The sequence below is a fragment of the Amblyomma maculatum genome, chromosome 10 (genome assembly GCF_055883805.1).
Source record: "Amblyomma maculatum isolate TAMU_Amacu chromosome 10, ASM5588380v1, whole genome shotgun sequence".
NCBI classification, from domain to species: Eukaryota; Metazoa; Arthropoda; class Arachnida; order Ixodida; family Ixodidae; genus Amblyomma; species Amblyomma maculatum.
Genome location: NC_139353.1, coordinates 155,320,757 through 155,339,837, shown reverse-complemented (window position 1 = coordinate 155,339,837; position 19,081 = coordinate 155,320,757). Strand labels below are relative to the sequence as shown.

Below are 19,081 nucleotides of genomic sequence, written 5' to 3'. Positions count from 1 at the left end.
ATGCAGAGTTACTTCACCTTGGGAAGTGAGCTCTTGCGAGGGTCCGGAGGAACGAGGCTTGCGGAGGCGGCTCGCAGTTGCGAGTACCTCGTCCAGTGCCTTGAGCTGGGAGGCAAGGTCTTCTTTTCCAGCTGGAAAGGAAGTAGATGAAGTGTTGCTCTCACCAGATATGACAGCCTCGAGTGCCTGGAGAGACGCCTCTGGCTGTCCGGTAGGGAGCAAAACGGAAGGTGGTCGGCACGAGTCGGACGACTCGGCTGTCGCAGCAGCATCGTCGGTGACTTTGCGCTGTTGGCGCTTGGCCTTTCCTTTGCGCTGAGGCTTGGGAGGTGGGTTGTCGGCAGGATCCTTCAGGAATTGCGCCGCTCTCAACCGGGTCAGAGGGGGGGATGGGCTGCGGCTACCGGTCGGAGATGAAGAGACCTGGGGCGGTGGAGGCCCTGAGGTAGGAGGGGGGACAAGGTTGCGACGGGACTCCTCAATGGAGGGGGTTGTCAGCAACCGAAGACTGTCGTAAAAGTCTTCAAGTTGTCCCCGGACATGGCACTCGATGTCGGCACGAAAGGATGCCGGATCTCTGCCGAGGCTGCGAGTACGGCGGCGGACCGGTTGGGGACCGCCGCGGCGAGCGGCATGTTGCTCCATAGCAACAAAAACCTGAAAAAACTACAAGCGAAAAAAGCGGCCGAAACCGCAAATTAGTGCGCTTAAGCTCACCTTGAAAGCGACGGTAGGACGAAGAGTTGGTCCCAGCTGGAAGGCGGGACCATGCAGCCGGAAGCCCGGCACAACCCCGAAGGGGCTGGCGGCAGCGATGCGCTCCCTCAGTGGACCACGGTGAAAATCCGAGTGGTGGAATTCTCGGTAATTAATCCAGGTGAAAATCCACAGAGGGAGCACACAGGGGCCCCGCGGCACTCACACAGCACACGCGCAACGCGCCACAAGCACAGGGGAGGCTTCCGAGGCAGCGCGGCGCTGAGGAGCACGGCCGGGGAGCTAGCGGCGCGATGAGCGCGCGCGTACTCGTCGGAGCGAGCCGCGCACGCGTCCGAACGCGCCGAGAGCTGGAGGCGAAATGCGGCGACCACGGGAGCGCACGAAATCGAAGGGAGCGAGCGACGGAGGTCCGCTCTCGCTGAAGGTTCCGAGGGGACTGCGCGCGCTCCCCCGTTCGCCGCTGCTTATACCCTCTCCCCTCTCATCCTGCGTGGCGGCAAAGGTGCTCTCAGGTTGTCGAGTCGCCGGCTCGCTATCAGCGGATCACGGTGCGCGCATCCCAAGCCCCAACGCAGTCACGTTCTCTTCACTCGCTAGCGGCGTCAGCGGCATCAGTCAGACGCTACTGTCTGTTCGTCGCGCAACTTCCCCGTGGGCCCACGCGCTGCGTCCCGCAACTTCCCGATAACTTAACTGCTTTCTTCATTTCTCCGACCACAAAGCTTCTTTCATGACAGCCAAGAACTTTTAGTGGAGTGTTTCTTAAAGGAATACGTGTGAAAAATTTTAAAAAGTTGTCTGTAAATGTACATACGTGTCTGTATCGAACTCTTTGCCTCAGTCTGTCGAAAAGGTGAAACAGCTAGTGAGCTGCGCCCAAATTTCGCATTAGGAAGTAACATATAATCGTCGGCAATTTATTTCTCCACTTCAAGATCCCGAAGAGAGATAGAGTGAGTGGCTTCAGACAGACATCGGCGAAATCCGTGATTGCGGCTAAGAGTGCTACGCGCTAAAAGACGTAAACCGGGGCACGTGACTTTCATGTGCCTTTGTGGCACTTTTCTTCGGAACAGCATGTGTTCTGAGCTCAGCAACATCATTTTGAGAAACAAATAGCCTTTTCGTATCCTCACGAGGATGGCGATGGTAGAAACCAGCTTGTCGGCTAGGTGAATTGTAGCAGAACATGTGGCACAGATTTTACTCATCCGAAACTGTTTGCACCGGCGTAACCTGACTACGTACCTTGTGCCGCCGAAGAGAAACAATCGATCACCGACCATACAGCAGCACTGGCCGCGGCGAGGGCAGGGTCCCTTGCGTAGCAGCTTCACCTTGCTCCACTGGGAGCGATCTGGAGTATAGTGAGTGTACGCCAGTAATGCACTGACAAGTCTGTGTGCATACATAAGATAATGTATCTAAAGGCACAGGTATGTAAAGAAATATGGTACACTATAGGATGCGTTGAGTCAAGTTTTTAATTTATCAAACCGTAATATATTAGTATCCACTCCCTATTTTCACTAAGCTAAGAATTTGTTAAAACGTTTTTTATGTGCAGCTTTCTAGAGAACCGCTGAGTAAGCGCAGGTTCAGAGCGAAATTTAACGTTATTTCATTGTCAACTTTATGTCGCATCGAATTGTATAGAATTGGGTTCGAAGAAATAATATAAAAGTGGGCGGAAAGGGCAATTACCAGCAAAAGCCAAAACTGATAACTGCTGGTAATAAACTTCCTTATTCAAGGGAATGTTAGGATAGCGCTGTTGGCTCCGTACGCCACAGATTTTGCGGGCCCTCGTTTGCTCATTCTGTCCTCATCGTTATGCACTTTCTACTTCAAAGTCATAACATTCCATAACTATTGTGCCTGTCTAATTACGATATATGCTATTTAGCTTAATGTCGAAAGACAGTACAAAATGCCCATGACGAGACGGCAAAGGTACATACCTTTACCCAGCTTGAAATCGTGCTTCCACTACCGAGGAGGAGCTGCGTAGCTGGCGTGGATTGCAGAAGTCCCGCATTCAAAACATATGCCACACAAACGCTCTTTCCAGCCAGATTCATTTAGTTTATAAATTTATATCCAATAAAGTAGTTTGGGTGGAGTCACGATTTACTAAGCACAGTGTATATCATTCTCTTTTCTTTTTTCACTTCCATGGCTCCAGGACTGGCGCAAGATCTCTTTATCCAATCAGGATGTTCCTATACGCCGACGAACGGGCGCCGCTTAAACTTCTCTTAAACAACAGGCTTAAAGCTGTCGTGTGTTATATAGCACGACTTCGGAAGGCAACCAACGCCTCTGTTGGCGAAGCATTTTCCTCACAACACACAGATCCTAAAATATCGGTAAATGTCTACTATATGCAAATTTGATGAAAACTTGTGCTGATTCATTTTATCCTCTAACTAGCGAAGCAATATGACGACATAATTTTGGAAAAGTAGCCTATATTGTTCTTTAGAAATTATTACACACGGCCTGACATGTGTGTTCGTTCATTCACACAGTCAGCTGTTCGTACAATCGAAAAGTACAACTATTCTGCTTACTTGCTCCCTAAAGAACCATAATTTGATACCAAAGTTCTACCAAGTAATTCTTTGGTATTTTGCCCCGCAGGTTAACGTGTCCTCTTTGGTGAAAATGTCTGCCTATTGTTAGTTTGGAAACGGACAAGCATTAAAATGCAATGCCATACACCTGAGCCCATATTACGGGTTGGCGTCGTTTTCATAAGTGTCGCTTCCGCCATTCTCGCCCTCACCTAATTGGTAGCAACGCCGATGTATTCAAGAATCAGGTGACTCGAAGAGGGGGTGAAAACCACACTTCCCGAAATGACACAAACTCGCTATACTGGCTTTGCTAAAACTCCTTGTCCAAGATATTCTACTGCGTTGTTGCGATAAAAACTGTGGTTATTAAGATTGGAGTTCAAATCTTCGGAATGTTCACCCCAAGCAAACGCGATAATTATAAACTGCCAACATAACAGTGACCGGATAGCAAACACGTACCGGGGTTATACTTGCACACGTCTCCGAAGAAGTTCGCCAGGAGACCATTGTAGCCCCCGAAAACGAACATCTCGCCATTGTGAACAACTGCAATCAAAAGTGCCGTAAATATTGCGACGCATTGGCTGCACGTTTATTATATTAACTGCGATTCAAAATATCCGGCTACTGGAGGCTATGCAATCAGGTCGGTTGAGGCTGTATGCGCACTCTATAGCATGTGCACAAATTCAGTCTGAAGTACCATCGCAGGGTTGTCAATATCACAAGTTATTGACCAACTCCGAGTGCGCTCAACGTATATGTTTGGTTTAAATTTCAGACACTTATTCAGGATAAGGATCGTAATATTCCTTTTTTTAATTATAAACTCCTTTTTGTATATTTTATAGAACAGTTCTTTAATACGGGCAAGAATCCCACACACTATGCTGAACACGTACGTTAGGCCTTCCCTTCTCACTGCACTCAGCAAAGGGGGCTTGTCTCAAAAGCGACAATTTACACAGAGTCTCTAAAACAAGAAATCTTTATGAAATCAAGTGGCTTATTATGGTGCGAATAAATTATATTGGTACTCCCTCCCCTCTCATCAACTGGCCTACTTGGCACGATGCGAAAAAATATACACAAACGCATACCGCCACCGTTCGTTCGGTAAGGTCGCCAGATGACCACTACATTTAAAAAGATTACTTGCCAACACCGTCTGTGATAGGACGTGCTCTATCTTTCATTTCTAATCACACTATTAAGGTGAAAGCCTTCCTTTAATGGCTCATACTGTCGCCCGTTCGTGAGAAGTGTTACAGTTCTTTGTGAGATTCGGCGGGATATCGCGAAGTTGGGACATCATGACCTGGTAACATCATTTGTGTTGTCTATCATGAGCGATAAAGTTAAAAATAAACAAATAAATCCTCCATTTTTGGGATCGCCAGCTTAGCGCTTTAACCGACTATGCCACGCCCCAGATCGCCAAACACGCCACACTAATTCACCTTGTCCACCATGAGGTTGATAGCGGCATTCCACGAGTGACAGATACCGCGTATTTCCTTTCCTGTAAACGAATTATAGAAAGCCTGTGAACTGAATGCACTCAATGCAATCCTTGTTGTGTTCGACAAGGGGTGCATGATGCACCGTTACGACTGGTCATGACGTCACCAGGCGATTCCCTCCTTCTCTACGTACCACCTGCTAGAAATGGGAATGCATAATAATTAACGGAACTTGCTGAAGCTGTGAGAGCCGCCCAACATGAGAGATTAAGTAGAAGTACGGGTCGAACCATCTTAGAATGGGTGGGTCGAAAAATAGATAGAGGCACAGCCTACAAGGTTGCCCTACCACCACAACGTCGCGAGAACATCATCGTCTCTCTTCTCTCCCGCAACATGCACCCAGAATACCCCAAACAGGGAAGGGAAAAAGTGAGCAGAAGCGCTGGTTAAAAAAGCAAAACAAAATCACAGTAAAAGAGGTCCCCTACGTAGCCGCTGCAAGCGGCCAATCGGGGGCGCCGTCGCCGCGGTACTCGATGGTAGTGGCGCACCAGTCGTCTCCGCCATTATCCGGGGCAGAAACATAGACTCGGCTGAAGAGGTCGCAATAGCGCTCGCTTGCATCGGAACGAAGGCTAGATTGATCTTTAGCGACAGTAAAACTGCTATCTTGAATACCGCAAAAGACAAGGTCTCGCAAGACGCTGCCCACATGCTGTCAGCTGCAACTTAAATCGATCGAAACATCCCCCTAATTAGGGCCCCGCACAAGCGGCCGTCTGCGGCAACGAGGCGCCCCATGATTTATACCTAGTTATCTACTTCCGTGTCAATGCGGAGCCGCCTGACTGCCAGGAGATGGACGAACGTTTGCTAACCTATAAAGAAATCGTCGAAGATTATAGATTATGAAGATGTCTAACGCCGCCACCAGATGCTAGCTTAAATAAGAAAGAGGCATATCCTGGCGGCGGTTGGAAGCCGGAAACTTTCTAAACACTGTCTGATGGTTTTACATCCAGAACGATGACAGAAAAATGATACATATAAAGCCTGCGAAGTGAGGGGGATCCTCGGAAAATATACTTTGAGAATTCCCTAAGTCTCCGGGCACTAGGAATAACATTAAAAGTAAAGAAGCCTGGGAGACCCTCCTGCGAAGCGACATCCCCGCTGGATGAATGGATAGAATATAGGAGCGTCCCCTTTGAAACGGGGTGATAGCAGTTACTATCATGCTCATTTTCCCCTATATCTAAATATTGTTTTAGATTGGTTAACTATACCGTCATTCTATTTAATAATTTTTTGTTTCTAAATTACTAGCATCATGTCACTTTTCTTGTTTTAAGCCACCAATCGTCCAATTGTTTTTTCCTAGCTTCCACCGCAGGTTCAATCACCCGGCCAGTAATATCTGTAAGCCCCAGAGCTTCAGGAAGAGTGACTGTACCTTCATCGACTTCCGGAGGGATGCCATTATATTCTAGTAGACTATTGTTACGTATATTATTATTATTATTTAACAATACTGCCGCTCTCAATCGAGAGCCTAGCAGACGGGCAAAACACATGTTATGTTACAAGCATACAATATAAAAGAAATGAAAGAATTCTAAACAGTTCCAATAAATGCGGACAACACAGTATACAATTTTTTGGAAAAACAACCGAACAATACTCGAAATAGTATGGCAGCATTTAATAAAAAACATACAAAAAAAAAAAATAAAAAGATAACAATAGTCGGTGTACCCCATATTAATCCTACGAATTGTTAGTAACGTGTAAAGGCAACCGGAAATAAAAGTAAGAAGCATTAATGGTCTCTTGTAATTAACTCTAGTTGGGTTACGAACTGCGACAATGAATTTGTGTTTTTTTAGAGATGAGCTTAGCTGATTCCATTCTCTTATCGCGCGAGGAAAGAAAGAGTACCTGAATGCGTCGTTAGAAAAAGAGTATCCGTTAGCGCATGCTCGTGGTGGTGCCATGTTATTCTAGACAGTGAATGCGATATGTACGTAGTTGTATCAATTTTGTACTGGCCGTGTAGTAGTTGATAAAGAAATTTTAGTCGGGCTTGTTTTGCTCCAGTCGATAATGTGTTTAAATCTGAACGAGCTAAGAGAAGGGGGGGTGAGTCTGTACGCCTGTATATACCAGTGAAGAGGACGACGATGGACTACAAAGTGGGAGACGACGAAACTGAAGCAACTGTTAGTGCTTGCCTGAACACTTACGTCTCTTATCACCTGCTCTGGTTTCCTGTGCTAGCCTTCTGCCACGTATCATCTTGGTGGAGGTGAATCAAGATTCCCGTACGCACCGATTAACCCATTTACGGTGCGAAAATATGGATTTGCGCAGCGGCTGTCACCTACCTGGGATCACAACGGCATCACAAACAGCCACGAGGGCTTCCGAAGCAACCCCTACCACCGCGGGAACATCGCCTCAGCCAGTTGTACCCACGAAAATCTTTATTGGCGGCGACCACCCAGACGTTGACGACTGGCTAGATGAGTATGACCGCTGCAGCCGGAACAACCACTGAGACGGAAACATCATGCTCGCTAATATCATCTTCTATTTGGCGGAAACAGCTCGAACATGGTTCTAAAACCACGAACACGAGCTCTTTACCTGGGCCATCTGCAAGCAAACGCTTCAGGACTTGTTCGGGAAGCCTATTGGGTGGGCTCTGCCTTCAAAAACGGAACTTTCTTTTCTTGTTTAATCCCTCACGGAGTCCCACCTCGCCTATATTCAGGACGTGCTTGCGTTGTGTCGCAAAGTAGGCAGCTCCATGCCGGAAAGTGACAAGGTGGGGCATATCCTCAAGGGCATCGCGGATGATGCGTTCCACATCCTATTCTGTATGGATTGCTCTACCATCACCTCAGCGCTTCAAATCTGCCGAAATTTTGAGCACGCTAAACAAAGCCGTCTCGTACATCGCTTTGAGCATCTTCCGAACACGGCGGCTACATCATCCTGCGATGACCTGGCCCCTTTGCATCTCACGACCGTGACTCGGATCATCCGGAGAGAATTTGAGGCCCTAACTCCTGCACCACTCCTGTCTCCGCTGCCCGACACTGTGTCTATGACACAGGCCGCTGTCCACCAGTAGCTTGCGAAAGTCGGCCTCTCCTCCAGCCCCGTGCCACCCCCGCCACCATCGCACCCTGTTCCTTTAGTGGCTGCTGCAACCATCAGCCCAGCCTCCCCATGTCGCTACCTTGGTCACAATCCTGCAGAGAGGCGCACCTAAGACGATAGGCTAATCTTTCATTTGCTGTCGAGCCGGTCACACATCGCGGTATTTCCGTAGCCGTACTTTCCCCACCTCTCGTTCTTATTACAACGCTGACCGTCGGTATGAATATGGACCTCGACGTTTTGCTGCCCAACCAGAGGAGCCCCGCCCCGCTTATGATGGACCTAGACGCTTTCGTTCTCAACCAGATGAGCCTCGCACCGAAACCTCCCCAACTGCTCGTCGCTCTAGCTGATCTCCATCTCCCCAGGCTCGTCGATCCCGTTCACCGGTACCTCGTCACAGCTCCTCCCCGCCATACGCCGGCACCTACTCGGGAAACTAGAGAATGCAGCGCCCCGAAGTGACGCTGCATTACCGACCCGGACTGCCACATCGGTACTGACCCCCGCCCCAAGACGTAATCTCATTGATATTCGTGAGGATGGATTGCCAATTACTGCACTTATTGACACTGGCGCCCACATTTCGGTCCTCAGTTCCTCGCTCAGCCGATGCCTCAAGAAAGTCCTCACACTCGCCACCTCAGCTACCGTTCGCATTGCGGATGGCAGTATGTGTACTGCATTGCGGTACGGCATTGCGGTATGTGTACTGCACGCATTAGCATTGCCGGCGTCCCTGTGTTATTTACAGTCCTTACCAGTTGCCCTCAAGACGTCATATTAGGCCTCGACTTTTTAACTGCATACTCCGCTCGCATTGGCTGTTCTTCTGGACTGCTTCATCTAGACCTGCCCTTTCGTCCCGATGAACAAGTTCATGCAACTTCAACGCACCGCCTTCGCTTCGCTGCATTTACTCGTCTGTCGTCTGAAGCCGCTGTGTATGTGGTGCTCAAGTCGCCTTTCCCATCCATTCCTGCTGGCGACTACATTGTTTTCCCCTTAACCGATGTGACACTGCAGCGTAGCATAGCCCTTCCTCACAATATCGTGCACGTAGCGAAAAACCACACATCTTCCAGTCCTGAACTCCGGCTTTTTTGCACAAGTTCTTCCTGAGGGCATTTCTCTCGCCGAACTGACCCCGTTGTCTGACTTTAATGTGTGTGCACTTTTACCTGACTCGAGTATCGACACGGCCTTCACCGTCCCCGCCTACGGGGGCCCGCATATCAGGTATGGTAGCTCCTGATTTGTGTTTTAATCGTGCTCGAGCACTTACGAGCCTTCTGACCTCGTACAGTGGCATTTGCGATTTTGGTAACCGCCCCTTGGGACAAACGGCACTGTTTAGTCATCGTATCGATACCGGAGACGCCAGCCCAATTCACAGAAGACCTTACCGAGTCGCCATTTCATAACATCGCGTCATACAAGATGAAGTGGACAAGATGTTAGCAAGAAGTATTGTAGAGCCCTCGAGCCAACCCTGGGAGCCACCTGCCGTGCTTGTTAAAAGGAGGACAATACCTGGAGGTTCTGCGTTGATTACCGACACCTCAACAAAGCTACAAAGAATAAAGACGTTTACCTACTTCCCAGGATAGATGATGCCCTGGACTGCTTGCACGGTTATTTCTCTTCGATTGATCTTCGTTCGGGTTACTGGCAGATCGCGGTCGACGAACGGGAATGGTTTATTGTTTCTGTGTATTTACCTCACACTGCACATGTGTCATCTCAATTGTTAAATTTCTTTTTGTAGCTGCGTGTTCTAAGGTACCCTGATCTAGCTTCAAAACACAGGGCACTGCCTCTTGAGTTATCAAAGAAAGCTTCTTTCCGATTTGCCTTTTCCACTTTCGGTATAATTCCACACTCCGTTTCTTTTCCATAGAATTTACCCAATTTTACCTTCTGTGTTTTTCACCTGTTGCTTAACGCTGTTTATTTCTTCCTCCTTGTGACCAGTATACTTACCGGTTAGTTTCCTTGTTTTTTTCCTCCATTTTTAGTCAACGCTTTCTAGGTATAGGTATATATTTAAATACTTTAGCTACCCATCTGTTACTGTCCAATTTCCTCATGCGTTCCTCATAATATTGTTACGCCCTTAGCGTCGCGACGGAGACGTTCTAGTCGGTTCAGTACGCTAGGTACACGCGGCTAGCGGGAACGACACAAGTGCCACAAGACAAAGGTCGAACGGGCGCGCACACTTCTTTTTCCTCTTTCTTCTTTCTTCCTCCGTGCTCTGTTTGAGAACAAGTCCGTAACACTTCCCCCGTCGCAGGCGAAGCCCTCCGGGCGAGTCAATCGTCAGCACGAGGATGGCAGGGTTTCAGACGCGCGCCGTTGGCAAGCTCAGTTCGTGAAGAACGTCGGCCACTTTTGGTAAGGCGCGCAATCCGATAGGTGAGGTCACTAATTGCCTCGAGGATAACATAGGGACCGATATAGTGCGCGAGCAGTTTCTGATTTAAGCCACGCTTCCTTAGTGGACGCCAAAGCCAGACCATATCTCCAGGGAGGTAGGTGACGTGGCGATGGTGGTCGTCGTAGCGGGATTTCGAGCGCTTTTGTGAGGCGAGAGTTCTCAAGCGGGCTATCCGGCGGGCTTCTTCAGCCCGGCACAGGATCTCAGCAATCTCAGGTTCGCCGTCTGTGGAGAACGGGAGGATGGTGTCGAGGATGTGTCGAGGAGACCGGGCATAGAGGAGAAAGAATGGACTGTAACTTGTTGTTTCCTGTTGGGCGGTGTTGTATGGGTATGTCATAAATGGTAGCACAGTGTCCCAGTCCTTGTGGTCGGCGGCGACGTACATTGAAAGCATGTTGGTGAGTGTCCGGTTGGTTCGCTCGGTCAGCCCATTTGTTTGCGGATGATACGGGGTAGAATGTCGGAAATGCGTTTGGCACAAACGAAGGAGTTCTTCGACAACATCAGCGGTGAACTGACGCCCTCGGTCGCTGATCAACACTCGGGGAGGCCCATGGCGCAGTATAATAAAGTGCAGCAGGAAGAGGGAGACTTGGTGTGCAGTAGCCGATGGAAGGGCTGCCGTCTCACAGTAACGAGTGTGGTAATCAGTGCAGATGACGATCCAGCGGTTGCAAGAATGCGACTTGGGAAAGGGTTCCAAGAGGTCTACCCCGACTTTCTCAAAAGGGGATCTTGGAGGCGTCACCGGATGAAGAAGACCAGGAAGAGTGCCGGCGGGGCGTTTGTGACTCGCACACTGAGCATAGCTAGCCACATACTTCTCAGTGGTTTCACGCATCCGGGGCCAGTAGAAACGTTCTTGGATGCGATAGAGCGTCCGCGCAGATCCCAGGTGTCCCGAAGTGGGGTCGTCGTGCATAACGTGCAAAACAGAGGAGCGTAGGCCGACGGGCACCACCAGAAGGTAGCGGAGGCCAGTGGGAGAACTCTGCGCTTACCGTACTTCGAAAGATGCCCAGCCCATATCTCCCTGTACCACCTCATTTGTGGTTTTGCCGTCGGCACCCGGTCGTCCGACGGCTCTCTGATTTATTTTTCATGTCTCACTGTACCTCTGATTTTAGGCAAAAAACCGCATTTCTGAAAGTAAGCCCATACACCATATTTCATTTCCAAGTATACCCTTAAAACCTGATACCTGTTATATTTCCACAATGCCCTATGCTTCATCATCACGGTATTTCTTCACCCTTCTGTCTTGAGTAATTGCTAATGCTTTTCAATGTATGCCAATCCTTCATTTACTCATACCCCAAGATATTTATATTCTGCCACTCGGGTACTTCATGGCCTTGTATTTTGAGACCCTGATCAGCTGAGCCGTTGCAAATCATGAGACCCGACTTAACTGCGCCAAAACTGAAGCCTAAAGCGTCCCCTACGTCTTTTCAATGCTTAACTAGAGTTTGCAAGTCTTCATGGATATCTGCTAATGTATATTCGCCAGTCTTTAGTCGTGGAGGTTCCAACCCCCGTTCCTCAGGCCTGCGTGCCAGGAGCGGGGAGTAGCTGGCCTCCTAAATCGGTGGAAAATAAAGTTTTAATCATCCAATAAATCATGCATAAATGAAGCTCCCTCTGGGCGTCCGATCCACGCGTATGCGGCGCCTTTCATTTCGAGCCGCACCACACAGCAAACAGAAGCAGACCCAGATGTCTATGAGGCAGGCATCAACGGCGTTTAAAATTGATTTACAGGAAACAAAAGGCGCAGTGTCTGCCACGATTCTCCGCGGATATACGTACCGCGCCGTAAAGTAAAAGAGAAAGATGGGAGAGAATGGGAAAGGGAGATTGAGGTGCTGTAGTGGAGGGCTACGATTCATTGCGCTATAATGGCTTTTTCCTCATCGCACTTAGTGGTCCAAAGTGCCCTCTAGAATTTTGTTTCAAAAAGCTTGGCGCTAAAGTGTGCTATGTGGGATGCCCTGTGCTCCACCATGGTTTAGCTAAATGTACCCGACGGCATTCGATAAACGCAGACAGCACAAACAAATATACAGTTAATATTACAATGCCGACATAAAACACAATACGGTGTATCTTCAGGTGTTCCTCAAAGGTCTGCGCTGGGGCCCATATTTTTATCATCCTCATATTCATCAGAAGCAGCAGCGGCAGCCTGACTATACCCACTGCATGGCGAAGGCATCTCCATATTCCTCATATAAAACCTAACCTCATCTGCCCATCTAATTTTCTGCCGCCCCCCGCTACGCTTTCCTTCTCCTGGAATCCATTTTGTTACCCTGAGCGACCATCGGCTATCCTCTCTTCACACTACATGTCCTGCCCATAGGGATGTAAAACTGCCGGAAATTTTGGTTAGAAAAAAAAGAAAAAAGATTTCTCCCCTGAAACATTGGAAACATTGGAAAAATATCAATTATTTCTATTAATCAAGGAGTATAGCTGCATTAAAACATCATAAAGTCTCCATTTTTAGCACAGTGCTGCTCGTGAAAATTTCGCGCCGCTTTTAGACTGTTATAAAAAGACAAATGACACCTTTGTTGGTTCTAGAAGATTGTGTATTGCAGCCTCCACTACCGCGTAAGAAAAGAAGTGGTCAAATTTAGTCTGTATGCACGCCTGGCGCAGGCATAGGCCCACGGGATGTAGATACAGAAGGTGTGTTCATTCATTCCAACATGCAGCTTAAAATGTCTAGTTTCATGAGCGGCGCCGGATATGAGAGGAGCAACAATTCGTAGTAGTGCGTGCAGGCGACGTTTTGAGTTCCCATGCCTCCGTTTCTTCATCGCGTTCTTTTTTCGTCTCATATATATTTCACTTGTAATTTGTTTTTTCTGGCAAAATCTTATGCGGAGTTCAATATATATCTCAATTTTTCTCTGTAATCATGTGGCGGTAAGATCTGGCCATGTTGCTGTGTTTTCGCCTTCCTGGTACTAGTCTTATCTTCCTATATTTTCATTCGAATCTCCTTTTTTATAATCCTGTGAGTTATCTTGTACTGTTCGAGGTTTATCTCATTTTTCCTTACATCAAAAACGGAATCATATCTACATGCAACATTTCTGTATGTTCATTATGTATTCTTATATAGGCTTACTCTTGCTAGTCCTTTTATTTTTCTCGCGCAAATGTTAACATGTAGTTCAAAGTTTGCCACATTTATCTCCAAATAAGTCATGTGTATAAATACGCATGAGACAATTCTATCTTTTTAGCTTTACTCTAGTCCTTTATTATAAACGGCTCCTTTCTTCCTTTATCAAATCTGGGTAGTTTACCGTTTACCGTATTTCTCGTTAGTAAAATAAGCAATCTCACAAAAAATGCTCTTTTGCATGTGTTCCTAGTTTATTGTTGAATACAATACACGCACGTGAACTGCCAGTTCTGTTCATTTTCTTATAATGTTTGGTAGCCAGGTTAACATTCATCGCATTTTTAATCAGATCATTGACATACCATGGCGCTCTAGTACTGGCGATGTATTTGTCCTCGCTTCCTCCTAGACTGCTCTAATCTGTTCATGTTGAGTTTCAGACCTTTTTTCTTCCAATTAATTTGTGTGCATTCAAATTGTATCATGTTATTTGAAAAGGGTTGGAACACCAAGTTTTAAGGATTTATAAGGCTGTTATGGGTTTTCTCTGTACATGAGGTCACTCACAGCCAAAATCTGAACACAACAAACCTTTCACATATATCTTAATTTAGCTCAAAAAAATCCTTAAATGCTCTTGCGCCCGATCGAGACGATCGTTAACGCCATTTAACTTAACGACATATAAAGCTCATAAGTGTATCAGTGAATACTGGTGACGTCATATCACAGTAACGTGACGTACTATCAATGGCGCAACGGCGCGCTATAACTGCCAGCTGGTGCATTGGTAGACGATGGCATGATCGTCAGGTGCTTCCGCCGCTATATGGGCATAGGCGCGAGAACTAACTCTTCATAGCAATGAGGTTACAACCTGACTAGATTTTCTTTCAATTTTATTGGAAATATGAATAAGCATATCAAGACCAGATTTCACAACCTCGCGTTTCGACACTCAGTAAAAGGTGGAACAACAAAAAAATTGCAGCATTTCGGCACCTGAAATTGTTTTAGTAACATTTATCACGGAACGTTCTGCAGTAAGTCTAATTTATGCAACGAAACATAAATAACAGCAAATAACTTATATTCCTTCCACGGCCTTTCTTGTGCTCTTTCCTACTTAGAAGCAGCCCTCTATCATTTCATTTAGAATAACTTTTCATGGTACTTTATGGGAGCCATAATCTATGGTTTCTTTTTTTCAGTTTTTTATACCTCCGGAAAAAAATAAGAAAAAAGTGTTTTTCAAAAATTTCATGTTTTATTTCCGAGCCTTCTCATGCCCATTATTTATTTCCACTAGAATGTCAGTAAATTGAATTATTTATCTGACCCACTCTGCACACTTCCTATCTCTTCATTTTACCCCTGCCCTTTTTCGTTCCATAGCCCCCTGCGTTGTCCTCAACTTAAGTAGAACCCTCTTGGTTAGCCTCCACGTTTCAGCCCCATAGGTGATCACAGGTAAGATTCAACTGTCGTGTACTTTCCTCTTGAGCGATACCGGTAAGCTGCTAGTCATAATCTGCGAGTGCTTGCCAAATGCGCTCCATCCCAATCTTATTGTTTTTCTTAATTCCTTTTCATGGTCCGGATCTGCGGTTACGACATGTCTAAATAGACATATTCGCCTACTACTTCCAGTGCTTCGCTACCTAGCGTAGACTGCTGTTCCTTCCCTAGGCTATTCAACATTACCTAGTCTTCTGCATGTTGATTTTCAAGACTACCTATTTACTTTTCTTGTCTGGGTCATCAATCATTCTTTGCAATTCATTCCCTGAGCAAGGCAATGTCATCAGCAAATCGCAGATTACTGAAATATTCTCCATCTACCCTTATCCCTAGCTGCTCTCATTCCAAGTCTCTGAATACTTCCTCTAAGCAAGCTATGAATAGTACTGGGGAGATTGTGTCTCCTTGCCTAACACGTTTCTTTATCGGAATTTTATTACTTTGTTTAATTATTGCTGTGTAGCGACTATATGTATATATATATATATATATATATATATATATATATATATATATATATATATATATATATATATATATATATATATATATATATATATATATATATATATATATATATATATATATATATATATATATATATATATGGCCGCGTGCTTCGGAGCGTGAAGGCAAGGAAGAAGAGGCTGAAGGGAAGAAGAGGAAACAGAAGCAGCAGTCGTGTCTACTGATGTGCCTTGAGGACACGCAGTGGCTTAGACTGCAAATAAACACCCCCATTACGTACTGAGTACGTAACAGGTGTGGTGGAGGTGCTGGGTATAGATCAACACGGATCCCCTTTGTCTTCGACGAAGCCACCGATCCGCTGGTTTGCCACCCCTACCATCTAACATGACTCAAGACAGCGATGCTGATCGAACAACACCTGCGGTGAGCAGCTGGCAGCACTACCGCGAGGCGCGCACATTTGGTGGAAAATCTGAGGAGGACGTTGACTAGAGACTAACCAACTACAAGTGGGTGTGCCGGTACAATCATAGGAATTCAATCGTGAAACTAGCGAACGTAGTGTTCTTATTGGAAGGCACCGCCCTAGTTTGGTTTAATAATCATGAAGACTCACTCACCAGCTCAAATTTTTTCACAGAAGTGATAAAGGAGTGCTTTGGCGAAGGATCCGCGAGGAAGAAACGCGCAGAGCAAACGTTGATGCAGCGAGTCCAGGTACCTGGCGAGACTTGCACCAAATATATTGAGGACATTTTTAAATTGCGCAAGATTGTGAACCTTCGAATGTCCGATGAAGATAATGTAGGGCACTTGCTCAGAGGTATCGCTGTAGATGTCTCAACATTTGTATCACTAAAGATAATTTGAACTCTACATCTGACTTCATCAGGTACTGCCGCACTTTCGAAACCTTGAAGTTGCACCGCATCACGCCTAAATTTGGGCGACTGGTCAACGTCACATCTGTTGCGAGCGTTGATGTCAGTGCTCCGAAGTCCATGGCTGATCTGATAACCCGGATCGTGCGGGTAGAATTGATGCGTGACAAAGATTCTGCGTGCCGGGATGAACACCAGTATGATGGTTGCGCGCTGCAAGCAGAACCCGCGACACTATCAACTTCCTGGACTCCGGCTTTAAATCCATCACGCTTTGACGAGAGCAGACAGTACAACTATTTAAGCACTTCTCAGCCATGGATGGGCCGAAGAAGCACCTACAGACGCGAGGTGGTTCGTCAGCAACGCCGGCCCGATTACTACCGCCAACCAGAACGAGTTTCCACCGACTTTTACTCTGACCGGTGGCACCAGCATTCTCTGTGTTATAGCTGTGTTACAGTTTTAGCCGCATAGGTAAGTACAGGTAAAATGCAACTGTTGTATACTTTCCTCTTGAGCGAAACCGGTAAGCTTCCTTTCCTTGGAATACAGTTCTTTACCCTTAACGACCATCGATTGTCTTATCTATATACTACATGTCCTGCCCATGCCCATTTCTTCTTGATTTCCACTAGAGTGTCAGTGACGTAAGTTACTTCTCTGACCCAATCTGTACGTTTCCTATCTCTTAACGTTATCCCTACCATTTTTCTTTGCATAGCCCTATGCGTTGTCCTCAACTTAAGTAGAACCCTCTTTTTTAGCCTCCACGTTTCAGCCGTTTCACTGAGGGCTTATCAAAGTAGCGCACAAACAAGTGTGCGCGCGACTATTACATGTATTTGTTTATTCGGCATACCTATATCGCCTCGACTGTTATATTGTTGGGGGCAAATAAACAGGGGTCAAAGTAGCAAACATCAGTAAATACAACAGCATGGAAGCATTAAAACTCTGGAATAAAGACAGTCTATTGTAACGTCTTGAAAGATATCAACACACACTGTAAATTTCCTAACAATGAGAAAACTGACAAGTGCACACAATAGCACGAATATGGAAACCAATAAAACAACATTCAATGAACAAGATTCCGAATTATGTTTTCAATGTGAGACGCAGACATAACTTCACCAGGGCGATCACTCCAATCATTAGCGGCACGAGGAAAAAATTTATAAACGCATTTGTACAGAATTGATAAGCTCTATAGCTTCATTACAGTGATGTATCCTAGATTAGGCGTAATTAGGCCGCCAATAAAAAACGTTTTCTCAATATCACTTTTATTTTAATTTTCTCTGGGCGAAGATTTCTCTCCGCGGATGACAGTTTTCCTACCTAATCCTTGTCATATACCAGATCCTCTAAAGGTTGACTAATTTCATTTTCCATCTCGCCCCGCCTTGGTGGCGCAGTGGTTAGGGTCCTCGAATGCTGTGCCTAAGGAAACGGGTCGAATTCCAGCTGCAGCGGCCGCTTTTCGATGAAGGCGAAAAGCAAGGCACCCCTGTATGTGCGATGTCAGTGCGCGTTAAAGAACCCCAGGTGGTTGAAATTTCCGGAGCCCTCCACTACGGCGTCTCTCATATCCTGAGCAGCTTTCGGACGTTAAGCCATCTACAACCAAACTACAACGAAATTTTCAACTTTCTTGCAAATTTTAATGTGCCTATCCCCACTCCAAGGCAATTAGTGCACACATGGCTGGCTGGTTTTTCGTCGCCCTTGTACTCTATATATTGTTCGAAAAGGTATCACCGCTGTCAAGTCTGTATCCCTGATGCTACATAAAACTCAAAAACGTGCTACAAAAAGCACGCAGCTGTTGCCTCTATAAAATATCGGCCAGCTATTTCACTTCGGATCGCTTAAAATACTGTCATATCATTTCGGTTTTAATTTGTCATACATTTGATAATCAAGTTGGTGGATACTTTACGATATGGTTCCGAACGGACGAAATATGGGGCTCCAAAGAAAAAAGAACGCCAAACCAATTGCAGACGTTTCTTTGCCAATGTTTGTTGTAGTCTCTCAATGCCAAATATCCGGTGAATGAAAGTGCGGTGTTAAAAGCGCCATCGGGTGTACTTTTCACACAAAGCTTAAGCACGTAACTTTAAAATAAAGAAATGGTTCCCATTATGAAACCAATGATGCTTTAAATGAAAGCAGAACTTGACATGACTGCTAAAAATGGGACGCAATCTGCTGTGAGTAGCAACAGTGAGGAAAAGCTTGCAAACGGCCAAAGTAAACTTCGAGAGAATATTAAAGCAACAGCATAGTCTCATTGGTTGGTTGGCCGCGAGAACTTCAGAAGGCTGTGAGCGGCTCCTACAGGCTGGCACTATTCGCATTTTTCGCATTGAAATATACCTCAGTGCGGCGGTGGTGGAGCGGTAGAACATCCGCCTCGCATGCAAGAGGACCGTGGTTCAAATCCCGGTGCCGCGCAATTGTCCACCGGATTAAAAAAATAATCCGCGTGTCGATGGAATTGAATAAACAGGTTTGGGATGCGACCTGATGCAAGTGAACACCTCCGGCAATGCACTCCCTCACCAGAACAGGAGTTGGCCACCCTAGTGCAGTTATTGGCCGCAACCTCTCATGATAAGCTCCATAAAACCCCGGCCCTCAGTCACCAGCGGCTGCGGGACAACTGACCACGGCGGCGGTCAGAC

The 19,081-nt window shown here is 46.4% G+C and overlaps 2 protein-coding genes across 2 annotated transcripts in view; both read right to left on the bottom strand.

Moving 5' to 3' along the window:
• LOC146177752 (kelch domain-containing protein 3-like) overlaps nucleotides 1–1,147 on the bottom strand; it is a 31,953-nt gene extending 30,806 nt beyond the window's left edge. The window contains exon 1 of the mRNA XM_084581175.1: nucleotides 718–1,147. Coding sequence (XP_084437301.1) covers nucleotides 718–770 — 53 coding nt within the window. The 5' untranslated portion in view covers nucleotides 771–1,147. The remainder of the gene's footprint in view (nucleotides 1–717) is intronic.
• A 37-nt stretch (nucleotides 1,148–1,184) lies between these two features.
• The window catches only part of LOC146177751 (kelch domain-containing protein 3-like), a 66,897-nt gene continuing 49,000 nt past the window's right edge, over nucleotides 1,185–19,081 (bottom strand). Inside the window, exons 5-7 of the mRNA XM_084581631.1 lie at nucleotides 3,762–3,848; nucleotides 1,969–2,077; nucleotides 1,185–1,206 (exon numbers count right to left, since the gene is read on the bottom strand). Of these exons, the coding sequence (XP_084437757.1) occupies nucleotides 1,185–1,206; nucleotides 1,969–2,077; nucleotides 3,762–3,848 (218 nt within the window). The remainder of the gene's footprint in view (nucleotides 1,207–1,968; nucleotides 2,078–3,761; nucleotides 3,849–19,081) is intronic.